The sequence below is a fragment of the Gracilinanus agilis genome, chromosome 2, assembly GCF_016433145.1.
Source record: "Gracilinanus agilis isolate LMUSP501 chromosome 2, AgileGrace, whole genome shotgun sequence".
In the NCBI taxonomy this organism is placed as follows: domain Eukaryota; kingdom Metazoa; phylum Chordata; class Mammalia; order Didelphimorphia; family Didelphidae; genus Gracilinanus; species Gracilinanus agilis.
Window position 1 is genome coordinate 521,485,479 of NC_058131.1, and position 21,232 is coordinate 521,506,710.

Below are 21,232 nucleotides of genomic sequence, written 5' to 3' on the forward strand. Positions count from 1 at the left end.
AGAGAGAGAGAGAGAGAGAGAGAGAGAGAGAGAGAAAGAAAGAGAGAAAGAGAGAGAAAGAAAGAAAGAAGGAAGGAAGGAAGGAAGGAAGGAAGGAAGGAAGGAAGGAAGGAAGATAGATTTTCACCAATTATAGTATGGGGTCCTTGAGAGCAATTTATCTTTTGCTTTTCTTTAAATCCCTAGATGTTACCACAGTGCCTGGAACATAGTGGGTCTGTAGTAAGTGCATGTTGACTGATTGATTCTAACATTTCCTTAGATGTTTGTAACTAATATTTCCTGCAAACTCTCATCTCCTTTTTATTTCTTATTAGTAATAGAAATTATATTTAACATTCCCTCATTTTCAAAGGGCTATTTCAAATATCACAAGCACTAACTAATAAATGGAAAGGTATACATACTACTTTTCTCTAGTACTGTATTCTTAAGGGCATTTGTACAGTAATCCAGTCTAAGCTGAAGAGCCAACCTGCTTTACTCAGTAACTGAAGCTAAATTGAATTAGGCCAGCAAGTATTTAGATGGGATTTTCTTGTCAACTAACTGGAATGTTTCTAGCATGAAGAAAGCAGAAGAAATAGGTCTTATTTAAAGTTTGTATTTTATGGGGCTCTGGGGCAACAAGAAATGTAATAAAAGTTTGCTTTTTTTCCCCCCCTGGCAAGCTGAAGGGAGTAAGCTATTAATTTCTAAAGGCTCCATACAGAAAAATTTCAGAACATTAAATTCCTTCTTTAGTAAATTCCTATTAAACATAAAGATTCTCATGAACTTTGGTAAAATAAAGAAAGTATATAGATGCACAGATTTGGTATCAGAAGAATGGCATCAATGTAAGTCAAGGCCCCAAACAAAGTTTTGCTCAAGTTGGATAGAAATTTTATTGTGGTTGTACTGAAGAATTTCATTACTCATGCCTTTCTTTCATGGAAAGACTCATATCATGTAATAGTTACACCTATATCTGAAATAGTTATAGCATAGGGAAAGGGGTCATCCTTTATTAGTTGGATGGCCATTGTTGTTGTTCAGCCATTTCAGTCACGTCTAATTTTTTGTGATCCATTTGTAGTTCTCTTAGCAAAGTTACTGGAGTATTTTGCCATTTCCTTCTCCAGCTCATTTGACAGATGAGGAAATTGAGACAGAATTAAGTAATTTGTCCAGGGTGTATGAGGCCAGATTTGAATTCAGGAAGATGAGTTTCCTGAACTTCAGACCCAGCAATTTATATACTATTCCATCTTGCTGCCCTTGGGTGGCCATTGTCAAGTTATTTAACCTGAGTGGAGAAATGTGGCATAGTCAAAAGGGTGATGGGCTTCAAGTTAGGAGGTTCTGAATTCTACTCTTATTTCTCTCTCTTTCCCCTCCACTCCTCCAATGTGGGCAGATGTAGTATAATGGAAAGATCTACTGACTTTGGAAGTCAAAGGACCTGGATTCAAATTGCCAAGTCATTTAACCTTGCTAGCTTTGACTCAGTTTCCTCACATGTAAGAGGAGTGTATTTGACTAGGTGGAGTCCTTTCTGGGTCTGGTTCTCTGATACTGCCTCACTCATTCTGAGCCTCTGTTTCTTCATTTGTTAAATGAGGATATTACTAATAGTAATAGATACTTAACACTTGTGTTTCTGGCTCAAATGAGGTAATAGTACTTAAATACTTGGAAAACCTAAAAATATTCTATATCACCTATTATTATTAGCTTGTTTTCTTCTCTGTAAAATATCTAGGGAGATTAATACTATTTATTATTCTTTATATGACTACACATGTAAAATTATAGCAGATTGCTTACTATCCCAGGGAAGGATGAGAGAAGGAAGGGAGAAAATTTGGAACTTGAATTGTTTTTTTAAATGTTAAAAAAAATTGACATGTAATTGGGGAAAATGAAATAATATTTTGATATTGATGATACTGATATTGAAAATGATATATATTTTAATATATACTATTTGTCATGTGGAAAATTGTAATAGAGTCTAACATAGCAGAATACAATGGAAATTAGACTGGCTTTGAAGTTATGAGACTAGAATTTAGGTCTTGCTAACTACCTGTGTCATACTGGGCAAGTCAATTAACTGCATTGGGCCTTACTTTTCTTCTATTTTTAAATGAAATTCGAACCGGGAAATTATTAAGCTCCCTTCCTATTCTAAGTCTCAGATCCTGTTATGATATAGTAGAAAGAGAAAAATAGAGGAAAATAATGTAATGTTTTTATGCGTTCATGAGAAGGAAAATTCTTGATTAGGAGTAATAGGGTTCTAGTTTTTTGCTTGTTTTTCAAAGCCTGTCCAACAAACAGAAAGAAGTTTGCCTTGACCAAATGGACAAGGAAAGTTTCTTGACTAGATTGTGGCATATAGGTCCTTAATAAATTCTAATTGTAGCTGAAGATAATTGGGAAATAGCAAAACCTTTTTAATAGTCAAGTTCCCCTTTGAAACAAAGCTCTATAACTTTGATACTAATATTCTACTCTGTCTCAGAGACATGAAATGCATCAGTCTATGAGGAGTTAAAATATCTGTCATACGCAGTGATGGATATCACACAAATGGTGAAGGATATGGCGAGCATGACCAAAGGATAAGTCATGAAGAACTTTGAGGAACAGAAGTAAAAGATAGCAGCAAGGAAATATATTTTAGGAAGAGAAGGCAGCCTGTGCAGTCATGTGGCAAGGACAAGGGGTAACAGGTAGACAGTGAGAATGCTCTATTGGTATACTCACAGTATTAGGAGAAAATGAGAAAGGAAAGTAGAATCTTTGTGGCAAACTTATGGGAGAACATAGGTTGAGAATGTGGAAAGGCATGTATAGAAATTCCAAATTTTTGAGAACAAAGATAGGTATTTTCATATCTAGAAAATATTATTTTATTACTGTACTAAATATTATTTTGTTGCAATCTTGGAATCTAAAAAATTGTGTCAGGAAAAGAAAACAAATCTCATTTTTTCTGTTGAAAGAAACTACTACAAGATAAGCAATGAATTTGGAATGATAATGTTGCTGTTATTTTTATCATTACTGTTATTATTACTGCTACCTAAAATTTCCATAGCACTTTAAAGTTTGCAAATTATTTTATGTAAATTATTTTATTTTGGGAGAGATATAGTAATTATTCTTAACAATATTATATTTGATGAATCAGCAAATAAGGTACATTGATATTTATGCTGAAAAAATACTTTATTTTAGAAATATGAAAAATATAATGTTGATATTACATTAACTGAATACTACATGTGGATACAATGTGTTTATAATAATTATAGATCAGTAACCTCTATGAAAAACTGAAATGGACTTTATTTGAAAACCTTCATAACAAATTGATTGCTAATTTTTCAAAAAAAGAACTAAATATTTCATGTGTTTGAACCAAAATTGTAATGTAGCAGTAATCCAACACTGAGTTCATGAAAGCAGATGCTTCCAATAGGCAAGGAATATATTTGTAGTCTTTAACTAAAACTTTCTACATTGCAATGTTCAAAAAATACTAATTCCATAGATATTTAGTCATTTATCATCCCATGATGCCCTTCCTGCTCCCCTCCAGTAAAGTATACATTAACAAAGATTTAAAATTCTGATGCTATTTTTTTAAACCCTTACCTTCTGTCTTGGAATCAATATTGTGTATTGGTTCCAAGGCAGAAAAGAGGTAAGGGCTAGGCAATGGGAGTTAAGTGACTTGCCCAGGGTCACACAGCTAGGAAGTATCTGAGGTCAGATTTGAATGTGGGACCTCCAGGCCTTATGCCTGGCTCTCAATCCACAGAGCCACACAGCTGCCCCCTGGATGCCATTTCTTAGATAGTCTTTATTAGAATTTATATATTTTTATAAAAAATCATCATCCTTTTGCCAATATTTTCTTCCAGGCAGGAATATATTTATGGAGTGTCCCCAGAGTTCTAACACAGTTTTGCTAAACACCCTCTGTGTATGCAAAAGAGTTCCTTTAAGCCTTCCTTTGCTTTACAAACTCCTGAGCTTCTCAGATTTGGGTTAGAGTCACCTGAATTTGCAAAGAGATATAATACTGGTTTAATGTACTTATTTTTTAGTGGCCTATACATAGATGTAGCTGGTCTCAGAACAGGAGAAATATCCCTGGATACTAAGACAAAATGTGCTCCAGGGCATTGTTTTTCACTGTTCTTGGCAGTTGTAGCTGCTAAAGCCACTGAAAGCTAAACCTGAGCTCTGCTTGGGGTAGTAGTACAAGTCAGAATAGAAATTTATACCAGGTGCTGTTACTATAAATTTACATAAAAACAATAAATAACCAGTGACATGACTAGGCAAGAAGTTATGCTGGAAACATGAGTTCACTGCAATATCTTCTTTTTTTTTTAATTCAGTTATAGGTGCCCAGCGCAGAAGAAGCCCCAGTGCTCTAGCCATTGAAGTATTTGAGGCACACCTGGGAAGCCACATTTTACAGGTAATAAGAAAAAAAATTGTGTCTATATAGAAGTGTGTGTGTATGATGTATATATTTGTATGTATATATAAACATACAAAAATCTATAATATTATATATACATATATTAAAATATATTGTTTATATACATATATATGTGTATATATATACATGCATATATATATATAATATGTATTATATATATAAAGAACAATCAACAGACATAGACGGTATTGTTGACTTTGACTCCAGCTTTGTATTAGATTGTTGTTGTTGTTCTGCTTGGATTTGTGAGATTCTTACAAATTCATTTTTTTCTTTTTAGAAAGCCATCACTTGAGAGAGTGTTAATGAGAAAGGGAGGGCAAGTATTATTTGTGCTGTAATAATTTAGATAAATTGCTCTATTTACTTGACTCGCACTGTATTAGCTGGCTGTTCACAGAATAATTGTGTGTGTATATTGTATTTCTATGTGGTTATATATATATATATTTTATTGTGTTTTATATATATGTATATCAATTTTGGAAAAGCGAAGTTATGTTGTGAAGGTAATGTGTCGTTTTTACATGTGTTGTCAAATTTGGAGGATCTCAGCTTTAGGTCAAGATCATAATTGTTTCTGATATTGGAATATTTACCCCTCCTATCACAAAATTACTAGGAAAGAAATTAAAAATGCTTTTAAAATAAGTAAAAACAAATGCTAACTTATTATTCTCATGAATGCTAAGATACAGAAATATTTGTTACCTTTGTTGAAATGAATAGAGTCTAGGAGATTTATTTTTCAATTGGATATCCTACTTATTACCATCATCATGATCATGATCATGATCATCATCATCTTTAGTGTTCCTAAAGTTCTTGTCATTTCAACATGCCTATATTTATCTATAGAAGGTTCTCTTCTTGCTTCCAAGATGAGAGCTGTTAGGATCAAAGTTATGCTTTAATTTTGGAAGATGTTTTCTAAGCTTCTAACATTCTGGAAAAGGAAGTATCTACCTAGCAAAGCTCTCTGACTCATTTGTTTTACAGAGATGGCTAAGTTTCAGCTCAGTTGAACTCTGAGGCAGACATAAGGGTAATCTTTATAAAGTCATATGCAGAGGCTTGCCTGACCATTCAGAACTAGGAAAAGTCCCTCCTGGGTACTGCTGCTTTCTGCAAGCCCAGAAAAAGAAGTGATTTTCATTAGAGCATGAAATGATAAGCCATTATGACTGGGCATATTTCCAGGTGTAGAGGTGAGATTGCATTTCTTACTAGGCTTTTCATTTCTTTTTCCTCTTCTCCTATACGGACTTTGTTAAAGATCTTTTTCTCCCCTTCTTTGAGGGTTCTGGAATCTGCTTTGTCTGAAGCAATACAATTTGATTCTTTTCACTGGATGTTGTGAAAGCTCAATGTAGCTAAAGGCCTCTCTAGGTTTTAATCCTATGAGAGAAAATGTAATGATCAATATGGGCTCAATTAGTCTGAATACAACATGCAGTCTTTTTGAAAGTAGGAAAAATATGGAAGTATGCAGTCATAAGCAACAATGATTATAGACCACACTGAGATCCCATATAAGCTAGTTTTCAAGGGAAAGTGGGGCCCATTTTCAGCCCTATTAGTCTCTTGATTGTATTAAATAGCAGTAATTAGAGAATACAAGAAAAACTATTCTCCACTAGAGGCTTTAGGGCAGTGAGAAGATGAGAGGAGAAGTCACTGAGGAAGAAGGAAATGGAATCACTAAAATGGTCTGTAATACAATAAGCTGTCTGAATCAATCAGCAAACATTTTTTTAAGTCCTATAAGTTGGAAAAGGAAATGGCAAACCATTCCAGTACCTCTGCCAAGAAAATCCCTAATGGGGTCAGAAAGCATTGGATACCATTCAAATGAATGAACTACCAAAAAATAAGTACCTGAGATACAAAGAAAAACAAGTAAATAAACAACAACTGCAACCACAGCCCAGTTCTAGCTCTACATTCTACTGGGGGAAGAGAAAGGGTACTAGAATGAATACTTAAAAGAAAAATAGAGTAGGTGGGAGAAAGCCTTAGGGGGAAGGCACTAGCTGTGAAACTTGTACAAAGTCTTAAGGAAAGTCAGACATTCTAAGATTCAGAGATAAGAAGGGAGAGTACTCTGGGGAAATAATCACCACAAAGGCTCAAGTGTGAAGAAAATCAAATGGGCTGGTCTAGCTGGATCACACTGGAGTGTGTGGAAAGAAATAATGTGTTTAAAGAATGGAAAGAGAAGAAGAGGTCAGATTTTGAAGAGATTCAGATGTCAAATAGAGTCCAAATTTGAACTTCAGAGGGAAAAAAATAATTGTTTCATTTATGTGGAGGATCAAGTAAAATGTAGAGACTCAAGACCAGAGTCTAAGCCAAAGATGGTAAAGAGTCTGAATTGGAGTGGCAGTTTCTAAGTGAAGAGGAGGGTACATTTGCAAGAGAATTCTTAATCATTTCCTTACCTCTCAGCCAGGAAAATCCTAACCAGGTAGATTAAGATTTTATGGGTAGTTTGCTTGCTTGTTGTCTCCTCTATTATGTTGTGAGAGCATATGAGGCAAGGACCATCTTTTGCCTTTCTTTGTATACCTAGCCCTTAGCATGGTGCCTGACAAATAGTGGAACCTTAATAAATGCTTATTGGCTGGTTGGTTGTTTCTGTATCAGAATTGACTTCATCTCCAAAGTTATAAGGAACAGGATCTACCCAGGTTTCTTAGGTACAATGCTTTCAAGAATTTCTGACAGATTGGTTCAGATTATTTGAGTTGGGGGTAGGGAAAAGATGAAAATTTGAGTGGTCACTGGTTAAATTTAATTTAATTTCAAAAAGAAAGAAAAAAATGGAGCATTTCTCCAGAAAAAGCAACCCTTTTCAAAATGGACAGTTGGAAGTGAGTCGAAACCTTCCTTTTGACTTTTGAGGCTTTGTGATAGGAGCTAGTACAAGTCCAGAAGGGGATGTCTCTCCCCTGGCTTTTTCATATTTTGCAGGTCTGGTCCCAAACACCATGAACTCAGTCAGAAATGCTTTCAGTATGTTCTTTCTAAACCACATGACATGCTGTTTTACTTATTTCTCTATCATGACAAGAAATCTGTCAAACATCAAATATCAATTAGCATGGCAAAATCAAGGAAAGAACATTGCATGACAGAATGGAGCTTTCTGTGATGGTGGTGTGCCACTGACCATGGTGGCCTTTCCATCCTTCTCATTATTTTGTTCCAGGAACAATATACTTTCATCTCCCTATTCCCCTGCCCCCCACAAAACCCTTATAGAATCCCTTGAAATTTTGTGTTACCTTTTATATAACATGAACAAGATAATTATTATTATCATTTAGACAACCACAGATTATTCTGCCAGAAAAATTACCAGTGATCATTTTACTCATCTACTATCATTTTCCAGGTTAGAGTTTTAAGCCAGATTTGTACTGATTATTGCTTCTGCTGTCCTCTGAGTGAATCTAGATGCGTTGTAGATCCAAGATTACCAGGACCAGAGTGCCTTTTGTAGTACCGTTGAAGGCTTCTAGGATGATTAGCCAGAGAATTATAGGAGTGCAGATTGTATATATTGGGTCTAATCCAAGGTATTTTAGTTTAACATTGTCTTACTTGACTTACATTAATCAGATGGGTAGTAAGAGCAATTAGGAGGTCAAGAGGCCAAGATGGAGAATTATACTTTGTGGCAGAGATGGAAATCCAAGTGGCTTCAAAAATAAGAGGTCTTCTTTGCAAACAGTCTTTTCTGCATGCCAAAAAGATCACTGAGTAGAGATTAGGTTTTCTTATTGTCCTTAGATTCAGCACTATCATAAGTTCTCCGTGGATCCATTAACCCTCCTCCATCCTGTCATCCTTCAGGAGGGAGAGAAGTGAAGGTTGTTTACTTAGCCCAGTTGTAGGAACTGTATAATGTGTTTGGATTTCCTGTGTTTTTTCTAAGCTTAACTAAATGCAGAATTATAGCAAATATAATCTTAGGAAAACACAAAATTAACCAGTGGAGTGACTTTCCCTTAGGTGTCAAAATTATGAATAGAGTGTTTTAATTATTTGTATGCCCTTGGCAGAAGCCTAAGTTCAAGGGTAGTTTTTTTTTATTCTCTAAATGAGTACTTTATGTTAGTGTTGGGAGAGATGTAAAATCAGCCTCTGCCTATTTGCATACTAGACAGTAATGTTGTTTTACACACCTTCCAGGTGTTAAAAACAAGACAAACAAAACAAACCTTGTAAATCGAAGAATAGGGAGGGGTGGGTATGTCAGCCTGATTTGTCAGCATGCTACCATGAGTCTATAGAAACATATATTATTTGTCTCACCAATAGTTTATGGTGATCTCGACCATTCTAGCTACCTAACATTACTTTTCAGCAAGCTTGGACTAATAAAAAATAAACTCTGTTATTAAGTACAGATACTATATGTGTCAACATAGGACTTCTGGCATGGGATGTATCTCTAGCTTTAACACTGCTTCTTAAAAAGGCTTCATTTTAGGAATGGGGTTAATGGAATTTTAGTATATCATAGATGAGGAATGTTTAGCTCAGAGATGAAAAGACTCAAGAAGAATGTGAAAGCTGTCTGAGTATTTTAATAGATATCATGTGGAACAGGTATTGGGCTTGTTCTTTTTGTTCCTAGAAAATAGAATAGGGAGCAATGGGTGGAGATGGCAAAGAAGCAAATGTAGGTTTGATGTTGGGAAAATCCTCTTGATTATTAAAGCTGTGCACAAGAGGAATGACCTTTCTCAGAAAGTGGTGTGCTTCTCCTCATGCGAGGTCTTCAAAGATGGATGACAACTTGTTAGGTTTCTTTGGTGGGAGGGAAGGGGTTGGAATAGACCAAAAGACTAAGAGGTTCTTTCCAGTTTATAAACTGAGATTTAGTGATCTTTGAGGTCAACCAAGGATGTACTTTTTAAAAAACAGAATGACAATATTCCCAAGTCTTCTTTAATATAATACCCATAGCATAAATGCTATGATAGGAAACTTCAAAGCATGTGCCCCTACTACAGGAATATTGAAAAACTCAGGATATACAATAGACCCACTTTGGCTTCTAGTAACCTCAGATAATTGTCTCTGGGATGTGACAGGATCCAGAGTACTTATGGGTAAAGAAATTCTATATATTATTCTTATTATCATGATTTTTGTTGCTGTCTTCACCATCACTGTCATCATCATTATTAAAATAAAGAGATTGTAAATAATAAGAAATAGATTTGTATAACACACAAAAAACCCTTTGTCTTCCATCTTAGAGTCAATACTAACTCTCAGTTTCAAGGCAGATGAGAAGTAAGGGTTAGGAAACTGAGTTTAAGTGACTTGCCCAGATATATACTGCTAGGAAGTGTCTAAAGCCATATTTGAACCCAGGACGTCCTATCGCCAAGCCTGGTTTTCTATTCACAGAGCCAAAGCTAGCTCCCCTTTATGAAAAAATTTTAAATATTATTTTATTTATTCCTGAAAACAACCCTAGGAGATAGGTGCTATAATTATTCCATTTTCTAGATGAAGAAACTGAAGTGAGTAGAGATTAACTGACTTGCCCAGGTCCATAGTTAATAAGTGTCTGAGGCTGAATTGGAACTCAAGGAGGAAGGTGCTTTACTATATGTTTTGCTGAATGGATTTATTTGAATTTCCCTCCACTATGTTGTCTCCTCAAAAAAAAAAAAAAGGAATAGTTTCAATTATATAGTTGCAATAGTTGCTATTATCACTGAGTTATAATAGTTATATTAGCTTTATAATAGCTATATGTATATAATAATAATTATAAAAGCTAGCATTTTAGATAGCACTTTAAACTCTGCAAAGTACTTTATATGTTTTCTTTTTTGATCATGACAACAACCCTGTGAGGTAGATGCCATAATTATCTAGAGATTGAGAAAGTCTAAATCACTCGCCAATGTTCACAGAGTTAAGTATTTAAGGCAGAATTTGAATTCAAATCTTCCTGACTCTGAAGTGCAGTACTCTAATAATTGTTTCCTCTAGCTGGCTTTCTCCTGGGGGGAGTCCAAGCAAACCACTCCAAAAAAACCTTAGAAAACTGTAATTCATGCGTTCCTCAGGTGAGATCTTGTATCATGACCAGAATAGCTCCTCCAAAATGGCTTTGGGGTTTTCAGACCCCACTTAAAGGCACTAGTATGACCCTGTGAACTGTTATTACAGAGTGGTTTGATGCATTCAGTATGCCTTATTGCTTGTGTTACCCATGGTCAGAAGAGGTTGTAGGGCAGATACTTCCAAGAATTACAAAACAATGAATCTTTATTGATAGAGATATCTTTTTATTGAGAGAAAAAACAGGAGTGTCATGTTGCCAAAACAGCAATGGAGTTACATTAAATACTTTTTTTTGGAAGGATAGTGTAAGTGGAAAGAAATTCCAATAAATTCCATTCAATAAAGAGTACCCATCTCCCTAAATTCAAATCCAGCTCCAGATACTTACCAGCTTTGTGACCATTTGCCCAAATCTGGCTGTCTCAATTTTCTCAACTGTAAGATGAGAATAATAATAAAATCTTATGGGAAGAGTCTTGGGGAAGAAAATAATGAAATACTATTGGTGAAGCACTTTGTAAGCCTTAAAATGCTCTGTATATGCTAGCTATTATTAATGCTAATTACATGGAAAGGTGTTCTATCAGCTGTTGATGGTAAAAAAAATGGAAATCCCTACCATCTAGAAGATTAACATCAAATAGACAAACAGTTGAGAATAATCCACACAAAAGATTCTAAGGAAATTTGAGGAGAGAGGTATCATTTTCAATAACAGCAGAGAATGTCAGCCTTTTTGGTATTTTGTCCCCCTTTGTCAGTCTAGTGAAACCAGTGGGCACTTTCTCAGAATATTGATTTGAAAATGCATAAAATTAACCCAGAGGATCACAATGATAACTAATAAGGGAATATGGATATCAAAATATTCAAAAATAAAAACAAGTTCATAGATCCCAAGTTAGAACCCCCTAAACTGTTGAGAATTAGAAAAGAGCCAGTCAAGGAATCAGATCCTGAACAGGACCTTGCAATTTGAGAAAAAATGTAATAGGCAAATGTAGTGGGAGTATATTCCAGACACAGAACATGGCTTATATCAATGTATTTAGGCAGGGAAAAGCACATCATGATCTGAGAACAGAGCATAGTTCATTTAAGCTAGAAAAACAAAAAGCAAAAAAAAAAAAAAATAACAACACCATCCCTCTCCCCCAATAAATCTGAAATAAATCTGAAAAGTTGTTGGAGCCAGATTCTAGAAAGTCTTAAATCTTAATGTTAAGCCATAGTGATAAAATGTTCTAGGAAAAACTGTGGGCTTGAGTGAGATAACAATGGCTAGCATTTATAGTGTGCTTAAAGCATTTCACAAATTTTATCTCATTTTAATCCTTATAATAACCCTGGGAACAAGATGCTATTACTATTCTGGTAAATGGCAGGGATAGAATTTGAATCCAGGTCTTCCTTGCCTCAGTATTCCATTCTCTATCCTATGAAAGCGATTTATGTTCTTTACTCATCTACTGCTCTCTTCCCCCAACTCTTCCCCTTTCCCCACTTAACTGTATTATCAAGGAAAATCAATAGTTGAGAAGCATTGGTTCTATATGACACTAGCAAAGCCAATTAGATAGTACCAAAGATAGAACACTGGGCTTGCAATCAGGAAGACCTGTGTTCAAATCCTGCCTCAGACATTTTTGAACATTGTGACCTTGAGCAAGTCATTTAACTACTTCCCAGGGTCCCAGGATCCAATGAGATAATATTTATAAAGTACCAAGCATAATACCAGATGCATAGTAGATTTGCTTGTCAGGCAATGCATAATTTACATCCTTTTTAACGTCTATTATTTTAATGGTTGGTTAAGAACTTATTCTGAAGTTCTGACTACTTGGCTCCTATGCCAGATAGAAAATTCAGGATTATTGATGGATATGTAGGAACCACATAAACTTAACATTCAGAAATGTTTACAAAAAATGTTTAAGGGAATTGTTAAATACACAGGCACACACACAAATAGTTGATTAGCATCTTGTGATACAAAGCATCTACATTATTTGTCAGTCATCTCCAGTCAAGATTCTGTGGTTCAGTTCTGAAACCCAGCCAATGGCTGATTTTTGGAGAAAAAATGCAATTCATAGCTGTGTTTTAATGAGGAAAGGGAAGTTGCACATCTGCTGTTATCAGCATCTCTTCTGATCACAGCTGGAAAAAAGAAAAAGGCCACCAAGTCTCCTGGCCAGTTTAAACATCTGGCCAAGAAGCAATAACATCTTAAGCACTTCAGATCATAGGGAATGAGAGGACACCAAATATTATTTTCTTGGCATTCATCACAACCAACATTTTTCAAGTTTTGTGAGGGGAAAAATGTCTCCAACAGTTATTGAGACTTAGAAGTCTAATGTCTGTTGCATGAGAGATTTGGAAATTCATTCTATCATCTTTGTTATTGACACTTCACTAATGTTAAATGAAACAAAACAAAACAAAAAAAGGAAACCCTAGAAATGTTGAATGTTCTTGGTTCTCTTGGCAAACTGGGTTCCTGCTTGACTTCAGTGATAATAATAAATGACAGTGATATTTCAAATGATTTCTTTAATGTAAATCTAAGGAAAAAGAAAAGGATAAATGACCCTATATTTTCCCTATGATCCAGAATGATAAGAAAATATAGAACTAAATATAGAAAAAAGAGAAAGTTAGTGAATATATTTGCATATGCAAATTAGCTTAATTGATACTGCTTGCCTCTACAGGGATTTTTCATTACAAACTGGAGTGCTACATTGTTCAGCTCATATTGAGTAATTTAGTAACTAATGAGACCAGTTTGCACTAATTTGCATATGATAAATGAGCTTAATTGCAGTAAATAACTTGGAGGCATAATTACTTAATTTTCCTGTGTTGCACGGCTTTTAAGTTCACGTATGAACAACTCAAGATAATTTTGCATATTTAAATTAGTTGCTTTTAAATTTTCTTAAACAAAAAAAGAGAACACACCTTATCAATTGAGCTGTAAAACAATTGAAAGTAAGGTTTACAGTATTTTTGTTAAAAAAGAAAAACACCCAGAAAATCCCTCCAAAGAATGCTGCTTTTTTCAGTGCCAAGTTCAGAGCACTGAACATTAGGGGAAGTGCTTTTAATGGTGCAAATTGAATGTGCAACTCCTATTAGTCACTGACCTGTGTTTAAACGAAAATATGTTGATGTTAAAAGATATGTATGAATAAATCATAACTTTTAAGTTACAACTCAGAAGAGAGACCTGACAAGTCCGTTATCTAGTTCAGCAAACTAATACATGAGTAATCATTTGGTTACCTCACCTGTAATGATGAAATGCAACAAAGTTGTTTGGTTTTAATGATGTACATTCTATCCTAACACTAGCATGTCCTTTCTATCTAAATTGATGCTTCATATTTAGTTAGTGGCTTTTAACGGTGAATTCAACATAGCTTGCCAAGAATTATCTCACTGATCTTCATATGATCCCAGGGCAATGTGTCTTCTTGTAACATTCATTTTTCAAATGGAAAAACTGAGGCATCAAGAGGTTGAGGGCCAAACCATTAAATCACAACAAGGAATTGCCTTAAATTCTTACTTTAATAAAAATCTGGCATTCAAAATTGACTGATCTGCAGTACCATTAGGCATTTCAGTAGCTGAATGTAGGAAAAACTTTACTCACGAAAGCCAATCCAGAAATGAACATTTCATAATACCAGGAGTGTACAAGGAAAAGGAAGCCTTAGATATCCTGTTAACTGGCATCACACAGCCAGAATAAAGAAAAGGCCACCAAGTAGTCTGGTTAGTTCAAGCATCAGACCAAGAAGCAACAACATCTTAAGGTCATCAGATCCTAGGTAAATTAGAGGTCCCTCATTATTATTTTAGAATACCAGTGAGAAGCAGCTAGGTAGCAGAGCAGATAGAGTCCTGGAATGGGGGAGACCCAGGTTCAAATATGACTTCATATATTTCCTGGATGTATTATCCTGGCCAAGTCACTTGACTCCAGTCGCCTCACCCTTGCTGCTCTTCTTTAAAATTGATATTGAGACAGAAGGATTTTTTAAAAATGTGACATTGCTATCTTGTCCTATTGTTTAAGTAAATGTGAGTTTAACTTTATAAGAGAGACAGCTCTGACTTAACCAGTGGCTAGAAAGCTGGCCCCAGAGAAGGGTTCAAATGCCACTTCTGACATATACTGGCATTGTGACCTTGGACAAGTCATTTTTCCACCTCTCAGTGTTCCAACTCCTTCAGGTTATAAGATGCAGAACAAGTGCCATTTTGAATTTTAAAAGTTTCTTCATGGGGATTCCTATAGCAATAGAATCAAAAGTCTGATCTAAAAAAAAATTAGAGTATTTCAGGACCAAGAGTTTGTTATTCATTCAACATCTTTTAAATAGTAGCATTGTCTTTTCTCTCAAGATTTTAGGGGATTTTCGCATCTTATTTTCTTATATGATAGCCTTTTAAGATAGAAAGAGAAGACTATTACATTAGCAACATTTTTTTTTGTAAAAAAAAAAAAGTGAAATTGAGGTGAAGAAACATTGTTCAGTTATATCCTATCCTACTTTTTGTGACCTCATTTGAGGTTTCCTTGGCAAAGAAATGGAGTAGTTTGCCATTTCCTTTTCCAGCTCATTTTACAGATGAGGAAACTGAAGCAAACAGGATTAAGTGGCTCTCACCTAATAAGTACCTAAGGCCAGATTTGAACTCAGAAACATGTGTCTTCTTGACTCAAGGTCCAGCACTCTGTTTTCATTGTGCTACCTACCTGCCCAGCTAGATCGCCAAAATTCACATGGTAGACATATATTTTGAGCTTAGACTTTCAGACTTCAGTAACAATTCTCTTCTGCCATCACTCATGTCTTCTAGTAAGACCGACATTTTGGAATATGTGACCACAAAATGAAATAAGCTCTGGGAAAACTCCAAGTTTTTAAAGCCCTATTGTGCATTCTAGAAATATATATGCTAGTCTGAGGGCAGAAAGAGGACACTGCTAGTTTCAGAAAGGAACTATAATCTCTATGGAAAGGTATCTTAACTTTCTTAAAGCAACTGCTTCAGAGAAATTCAGGATTCCTATAAAATCAGGAACAATATATAAGAAAAAATCAGCGCCATCATTTAAAGGAGTCTAAATATCTTCTCATTTTTAAAGGAGTTTATGGACAAAAGATTATTAATTTGCAACAAAAAATTAAAACAGTTTAGTTTTTTAAAAAAAGAGAAAAAAATATATTCTTATAAAATTAAAAAAAAACCCTAGCACAAAGGAATACTTCATTTAAAAAAAAAGTCTTGAAATAATACGGTCGTTTTCCTGTGCTAAATAAACTCATATGCAACCATAATCAAAGTGGTGGAAATGTAGAGTTTTTTAAGGGGATTCCAAAATCAAAGTTTCCTTTAGAGAGTAATTTGGTTTGTTTTTGCTGCTCTCCTCATACTCTGCAAGCCTCATCAGCTTACACAGAAAAGATGGAATGAGCAGCCAATCAAAATTCAGAAGATCCACGAGGTGGAAAGAGTTCACTGTTCACTACTATAAATTATAATGTTGATGAGACATTGAAATTCACATATTTTCCCTCATTATCCAGATTGTAACAAGAAAATGACACAATATTCATTTTCTGTCATGACTAAAAGGGCACCTTAACGTGTCAAGATGAGATTGGAGAACTGCCTTGAACGGCTTTCTACATACTCTAAACGTGACAGAGATTCCTCTGCATTTTGGCATGTAACCTGCCAGCATTGATTTGCAAAATTACAAGACTCTTGATGGTAAAAAGTGCATCGCAGTTCATTGCAAAGTACTATAAGAAAGAATGTGGATGAAGTAAGAGTTTTGACCGGGTAATTGTGTGAAACAGGCACATTGGGAAATAAGTGGTTATACCCTGCTTCATTCTTGCCTGAAGAAAGGCCAATAGTTAATACCCTTCTCATGATGTAGGTTATATCCATCTTTAAGTCAGCTGGTCCTTGAACAGCTATCAAGTGAATATTATGTGCCACGTAGACAGCTAGAAACACCCACCTTGAGATCAGGAAGACTCCTCTCTCTGAGTTCAAATCTTATCTGTAAATTAAAGGATTAGGTTGTATGATCCTCAAGCTACTGTCTAGATAAAATCATATGATTTCACAGGGCAGTTGGTTTCAGCCTGTACCTGAAAGGCATCTTCTTTAAGTGAGTTTGATAAGCAATCAGTATCTGTCAGTAGACTCTTGGGAATTGGGAACCCTCCACCTCATGAGGCCAACCATCACACTTTCAGATATCCCTAAGGTTTTGTTTCCCTCAAACCTAAATTTGCTTCTCTACAATTTCTACCCATTGCTCTTATTTCCTTAATAAGAGGATAAGCAAAATGACTTAAATCCCAAGATAGACCATCAAATCCTTAGACACCTATTATCTCCTAAACTAACTCCAATGCCTTCTCTTACAGTATAATCATAATTCTCTCTTTACAACTTCATGTGATGATTTTCAATCCCTTCCTACCTCTTAGTTGCCCTTCTATCAACTGATGACAATTTGTTAACATCTTTTGTCACTGACAGTTTGACCATGAATTTCCATTCTGACTATAGTACTTTTACCTCTAATTTAGTCACAGGTTAGCTTCAAGCCCCAAGGTGGTTGTATTGAAGATTTGGCTTTGGAAATTAAGACTAGAAGACCTCTGGAAGTTCATAGTCATATCACTGATATCATTATGGCTTGGATATTACAGATGTGCCCAGAAAATCAGCATGTTTCTGAAGTGGTTTGGTGCATTTTGAAATGATCCAAGAAGTGACTAAACTATTTGGTATTCCTTACTTGTCTGCTGAACCAAGAATCAATCCATATGTAAAGTTTTGTTGTTGTTGTTGAGTCATTTTCGGATGTGTCTAACTCTTCATGACCCCGTTTGAGGTTTTCTTAGCAGAGATAGTAGAGTGGTTTGCCTTTTCCTCATCTAGCTCATTTTACAGTTGAGAAAACTGAGACAAACATGGTTTGATGTCTTGCTCCTGGTCACATTGCTAGTAAGCGTCTCAAGTCAGATTTGAACTCAGGAACTGAGTCTTCCTGACTCTAGACCTAACACTCTATCCATACCCAAAGAAGATTCCCCCAAGATATCCCTAGATTTCCCTGATATAACCTTTATCTTACCCAGAACTTTCCTATCTAAGCTGACTTGGGTTCTTAGCCTAAACTAAAAGAGTGGATCCCCCTTACTTTTAGTACCTAATTTCTGTTAATTACTCCCAGTTTATCCTTTTTAATCTCTTGTTCTACATAGTTATTTTCATGTAGTTCCCCCTTGTCCCACCCAACTCAAGACTGTGGTCTTATTAAGAGTAGAAACTTCTTTTGGCTTTTCTTTTCATCTCCACTACTTAACGAAGTGCTTGGTACATTGTAGGTACTTAATAAATGCTTATAGCTTTCCTGACTGTCACGACAGGATAGGAAACCTTATCCTCAAAAAATGTTTTCCTATCCTCTTTGCCACTCTATTGAAATTTATTCATATTGTAAATGACTAGGATATGAAAAAAAATTGTTTTACAACTGCTGTTTCTGTATTCACTATTTCTCCTAAACTAGTCATTTATTTTGCTTCTTTTAATTAAAGCATACTATTTATTTATTTAGGATTATTGTCCCACATACTACAAAAATGTATCTGAGATAACTTCTGAAATTAACTACCATATGACACAAGCCCATTAAAAATTAAAAGAAAAATAAAACTCTTTTAGAGCAAAGAGAAAATGTATGAGGGTAGTTGTGGTTTCCATCAATCTATTTATCCTGATGCAAGAACTACAAAGCAGGATGCCAAGTGATTAGAATGCTATTGGGTGATTTGCTATTATATTTTCCAAATAGCCTCTCAAGTCAAGATGTAGAAATACTTCTGATGTTATATCTGGATTCTTTTGAAGTATAGGAAGCAGAAAGTGGCTACATAACTGGCAATATGGAAACAGAGCTATTTGTAGATTGTAAAAAGAAGAAAAGAAAGTAACATGATATCTAATGTAATATATCAAATGAGAATCACATCAGATTTAAAATATTCTTTTCTTTAGCAGTAAAAGTACAAACAAATAATTTGAACTGGATCATTCCTCTACCCAGTGAAATGTGTTCTAATTCTTGTTGAAACTGTATCATTATTAAAAGTGATTAATATATGAAGAAATGATTGCAATTATAACTTTTTTCCAACCCAATACTATCTTAACTATTTAAATTCAAAAATTCTACTTGTTTATTTTGTACTCATGTGCTACTTAACAGCAAAAAGGGCTTGAGAAAGATTACAAAATTAAAACAATTTAAAACAAGACAATTAAGAATTAAAAACAAAATAAAAACGAGTCAAAAGGAGCAGATAGATATTACCAGGCACATGGCTGGATCTTATATTTGCAGTTGAATACTGAATTTTTCTGGCAGCCAAGACAAAAAAAAGGAAAACACAGCAGGTCATATAGTTCTCATTATCTGATAAATGAGCATACAAGTTCATCTATAGTTACAAACTTTTTTTTCCTGGCACAGTATTAAAGGATGGATTTGTCATTTAGATCTTTATTTATAAGGAGTGCATGACATAATGGAGAATATCTTTAATTGTGGTGTAAAAGAGAGGGAAATGTTCAAGTGGATATTGCTTATCTCTACAGTTCCATAAAAGTCAAGAGCATGATATTAAATATTAACTCGGTGTAATCATTTTGAAGTCTAGGAAGAAATTTCTAAATTTGAAGCTTTATTGAATTGTGTTTCACTGGATGAACAATTGACAGACCTAGGAATTAATTCAAAATATGCTTTTTAAACCCAGGTATTAAAAATATAAATTCTACATATTATTATACTTTACATCTGTAATAAAGCCAAGTCATTACCTTAAAAAAATACTCAAAAAATTTTAATGAGGAACTATGAAAGGGGAAAGCCAGTTTTTTCAAAAGATAATGGAAAGAATGAGTTTACAGAAACACAAGGTTCCAAAATAGATGGTTTCTCTTGGTTTCTAGAACCTAGTACCTTAATAAAATGGAAGAGAGATTTTTTTTCTTCAGTTGAATTCAACAGGGTCCATAAGATGTTACCACAAATTTTAAACCTATGGGTACAAGGAAAAAGGGAGAGATGCCACAGTAATTCCATTTGCTTAAAGAACTACTAAAGATCCTATCCTATTTTCTCAAGTGATATCTAACAGCTATTGAGAATGTACTGGCAGATGCTTAGAGATGGTACCACATTTCAATAGGCAAGCTGCAGATGTATACTTGCTTATTTTGATGTGATGTGATATGATATGATATATGGAAAGATATGATATGACTTTGCACGATCTTCTTAGGCAAGAATAAATAAATGGCAAATGATAAAATAGAACCTATTCTGGAAAAAATATATAGATATAAATATTTTTTTTCAATTTGATGTACTTATTTGAAAGGCAAAAAAAGAAGAGTAGAAGAGTATATATATATATATATATATATATATATATATGTATGTATGTATATGTGCCTGATATTAAAAATGAAACCCAAAATGGAACAAAACTCTTTCCAAATTTTACTGGAGCGATAATCATACTACAAATAGTGTGGAGATAATAAGGCTTTCTCCCAGCATCTTTTTCACACTTTTTACAAAAGAAATGTACTTTGAAAGTATTGATATTGCTAGGTACATCTGTTTTCAGGAAAAGAAAATAATGAAGCTGTAAGTTTTGCAGTGTTTATCCAGTAAACTTTTAATTTATTGATCAGTACATTAAATTTTATTTAAATTTTCTGAAATTTCTTCTGGAGACTGTCTTTTGTAACTTCCCTGCATTTTCATAATAGTAATAGAATTCTAGTAATAATATTCTCAAGCAAAATGTTTATTGCAGTAATCATGAGATCACTTGTTGCAATTTTAAAGTCAGTCTTAGTATGAGAAGAATCAGCTTGTCAATCATGGCTTTTCCTATACTTCCCCCAAAGTAGAATTTAACTAAATATTAATTTGGAAGGTACTAGATTGAAATCTCTAAGGTAATTTCAAACTATGTTTTATATATATATAAAATCTATCAGTGGATGAAAATGATATGCTGTTTGATAACAGCAAGTGAAAAGTAGTGTCAGGAGCTTTTCAATACCCCTTTTAAATATTTCTTGCCAGCCATATTTAAAATACAATTGGTATTAAAATCAACAGTGATGCCTTGCTTTTTTAATATGTCTTTTGTTAGTTTTTAACTTGAATAAATATTTTGGTAGGACAATGCAATTTCATTCTAAGAGCATTCATTGTAGTTATCTATCATAACTTTATACAAAATTGATTCACTGTAACCATTTTAAAGATAGCTCAAATGTTTATTCTTTCAAAGAAAAATGGTTATTTAAATTTTTTTTTAAAAAAGAAGTAACCTAAAGCTCTGGTCAAACTTAAATTTCTAAGTTTCAAAATCACTTTACTGTCCATTCTTAGAATTAACATTACTCATCTAGCATTCTGACAATTTTCTTTTTTTTAATTTCTTTTTTATGTTCTCACCACACCATTGTAATGTCTACAGCTCGCCCTGT

The 21,232-nt window shown here is 34.3% G+C and overlaps 1 protein-coding gene across 1 annotated transcript in view; it reads left to right on the forward strand.

Annotated features, from left to right (window-relative positions):
* NPAS3 (neuronal PAS domain protein 3) overlaps positions 1-21,232 on the forward strand; it is a 1,019,383-nt gene that overhangs the window by 431,460 nt on the left and 566,691 nt on the right. The window contains exon 4 of the mRNA XM_044660006.1: positions 4,401-4,483. Coding sequence (XP_044515941.1) covers positions 4,401-4,483 — 83 coding nt within the window. The remainder of the gene's footprint in view (positions 1-4,400; positions 4,484-21,232) is intronic.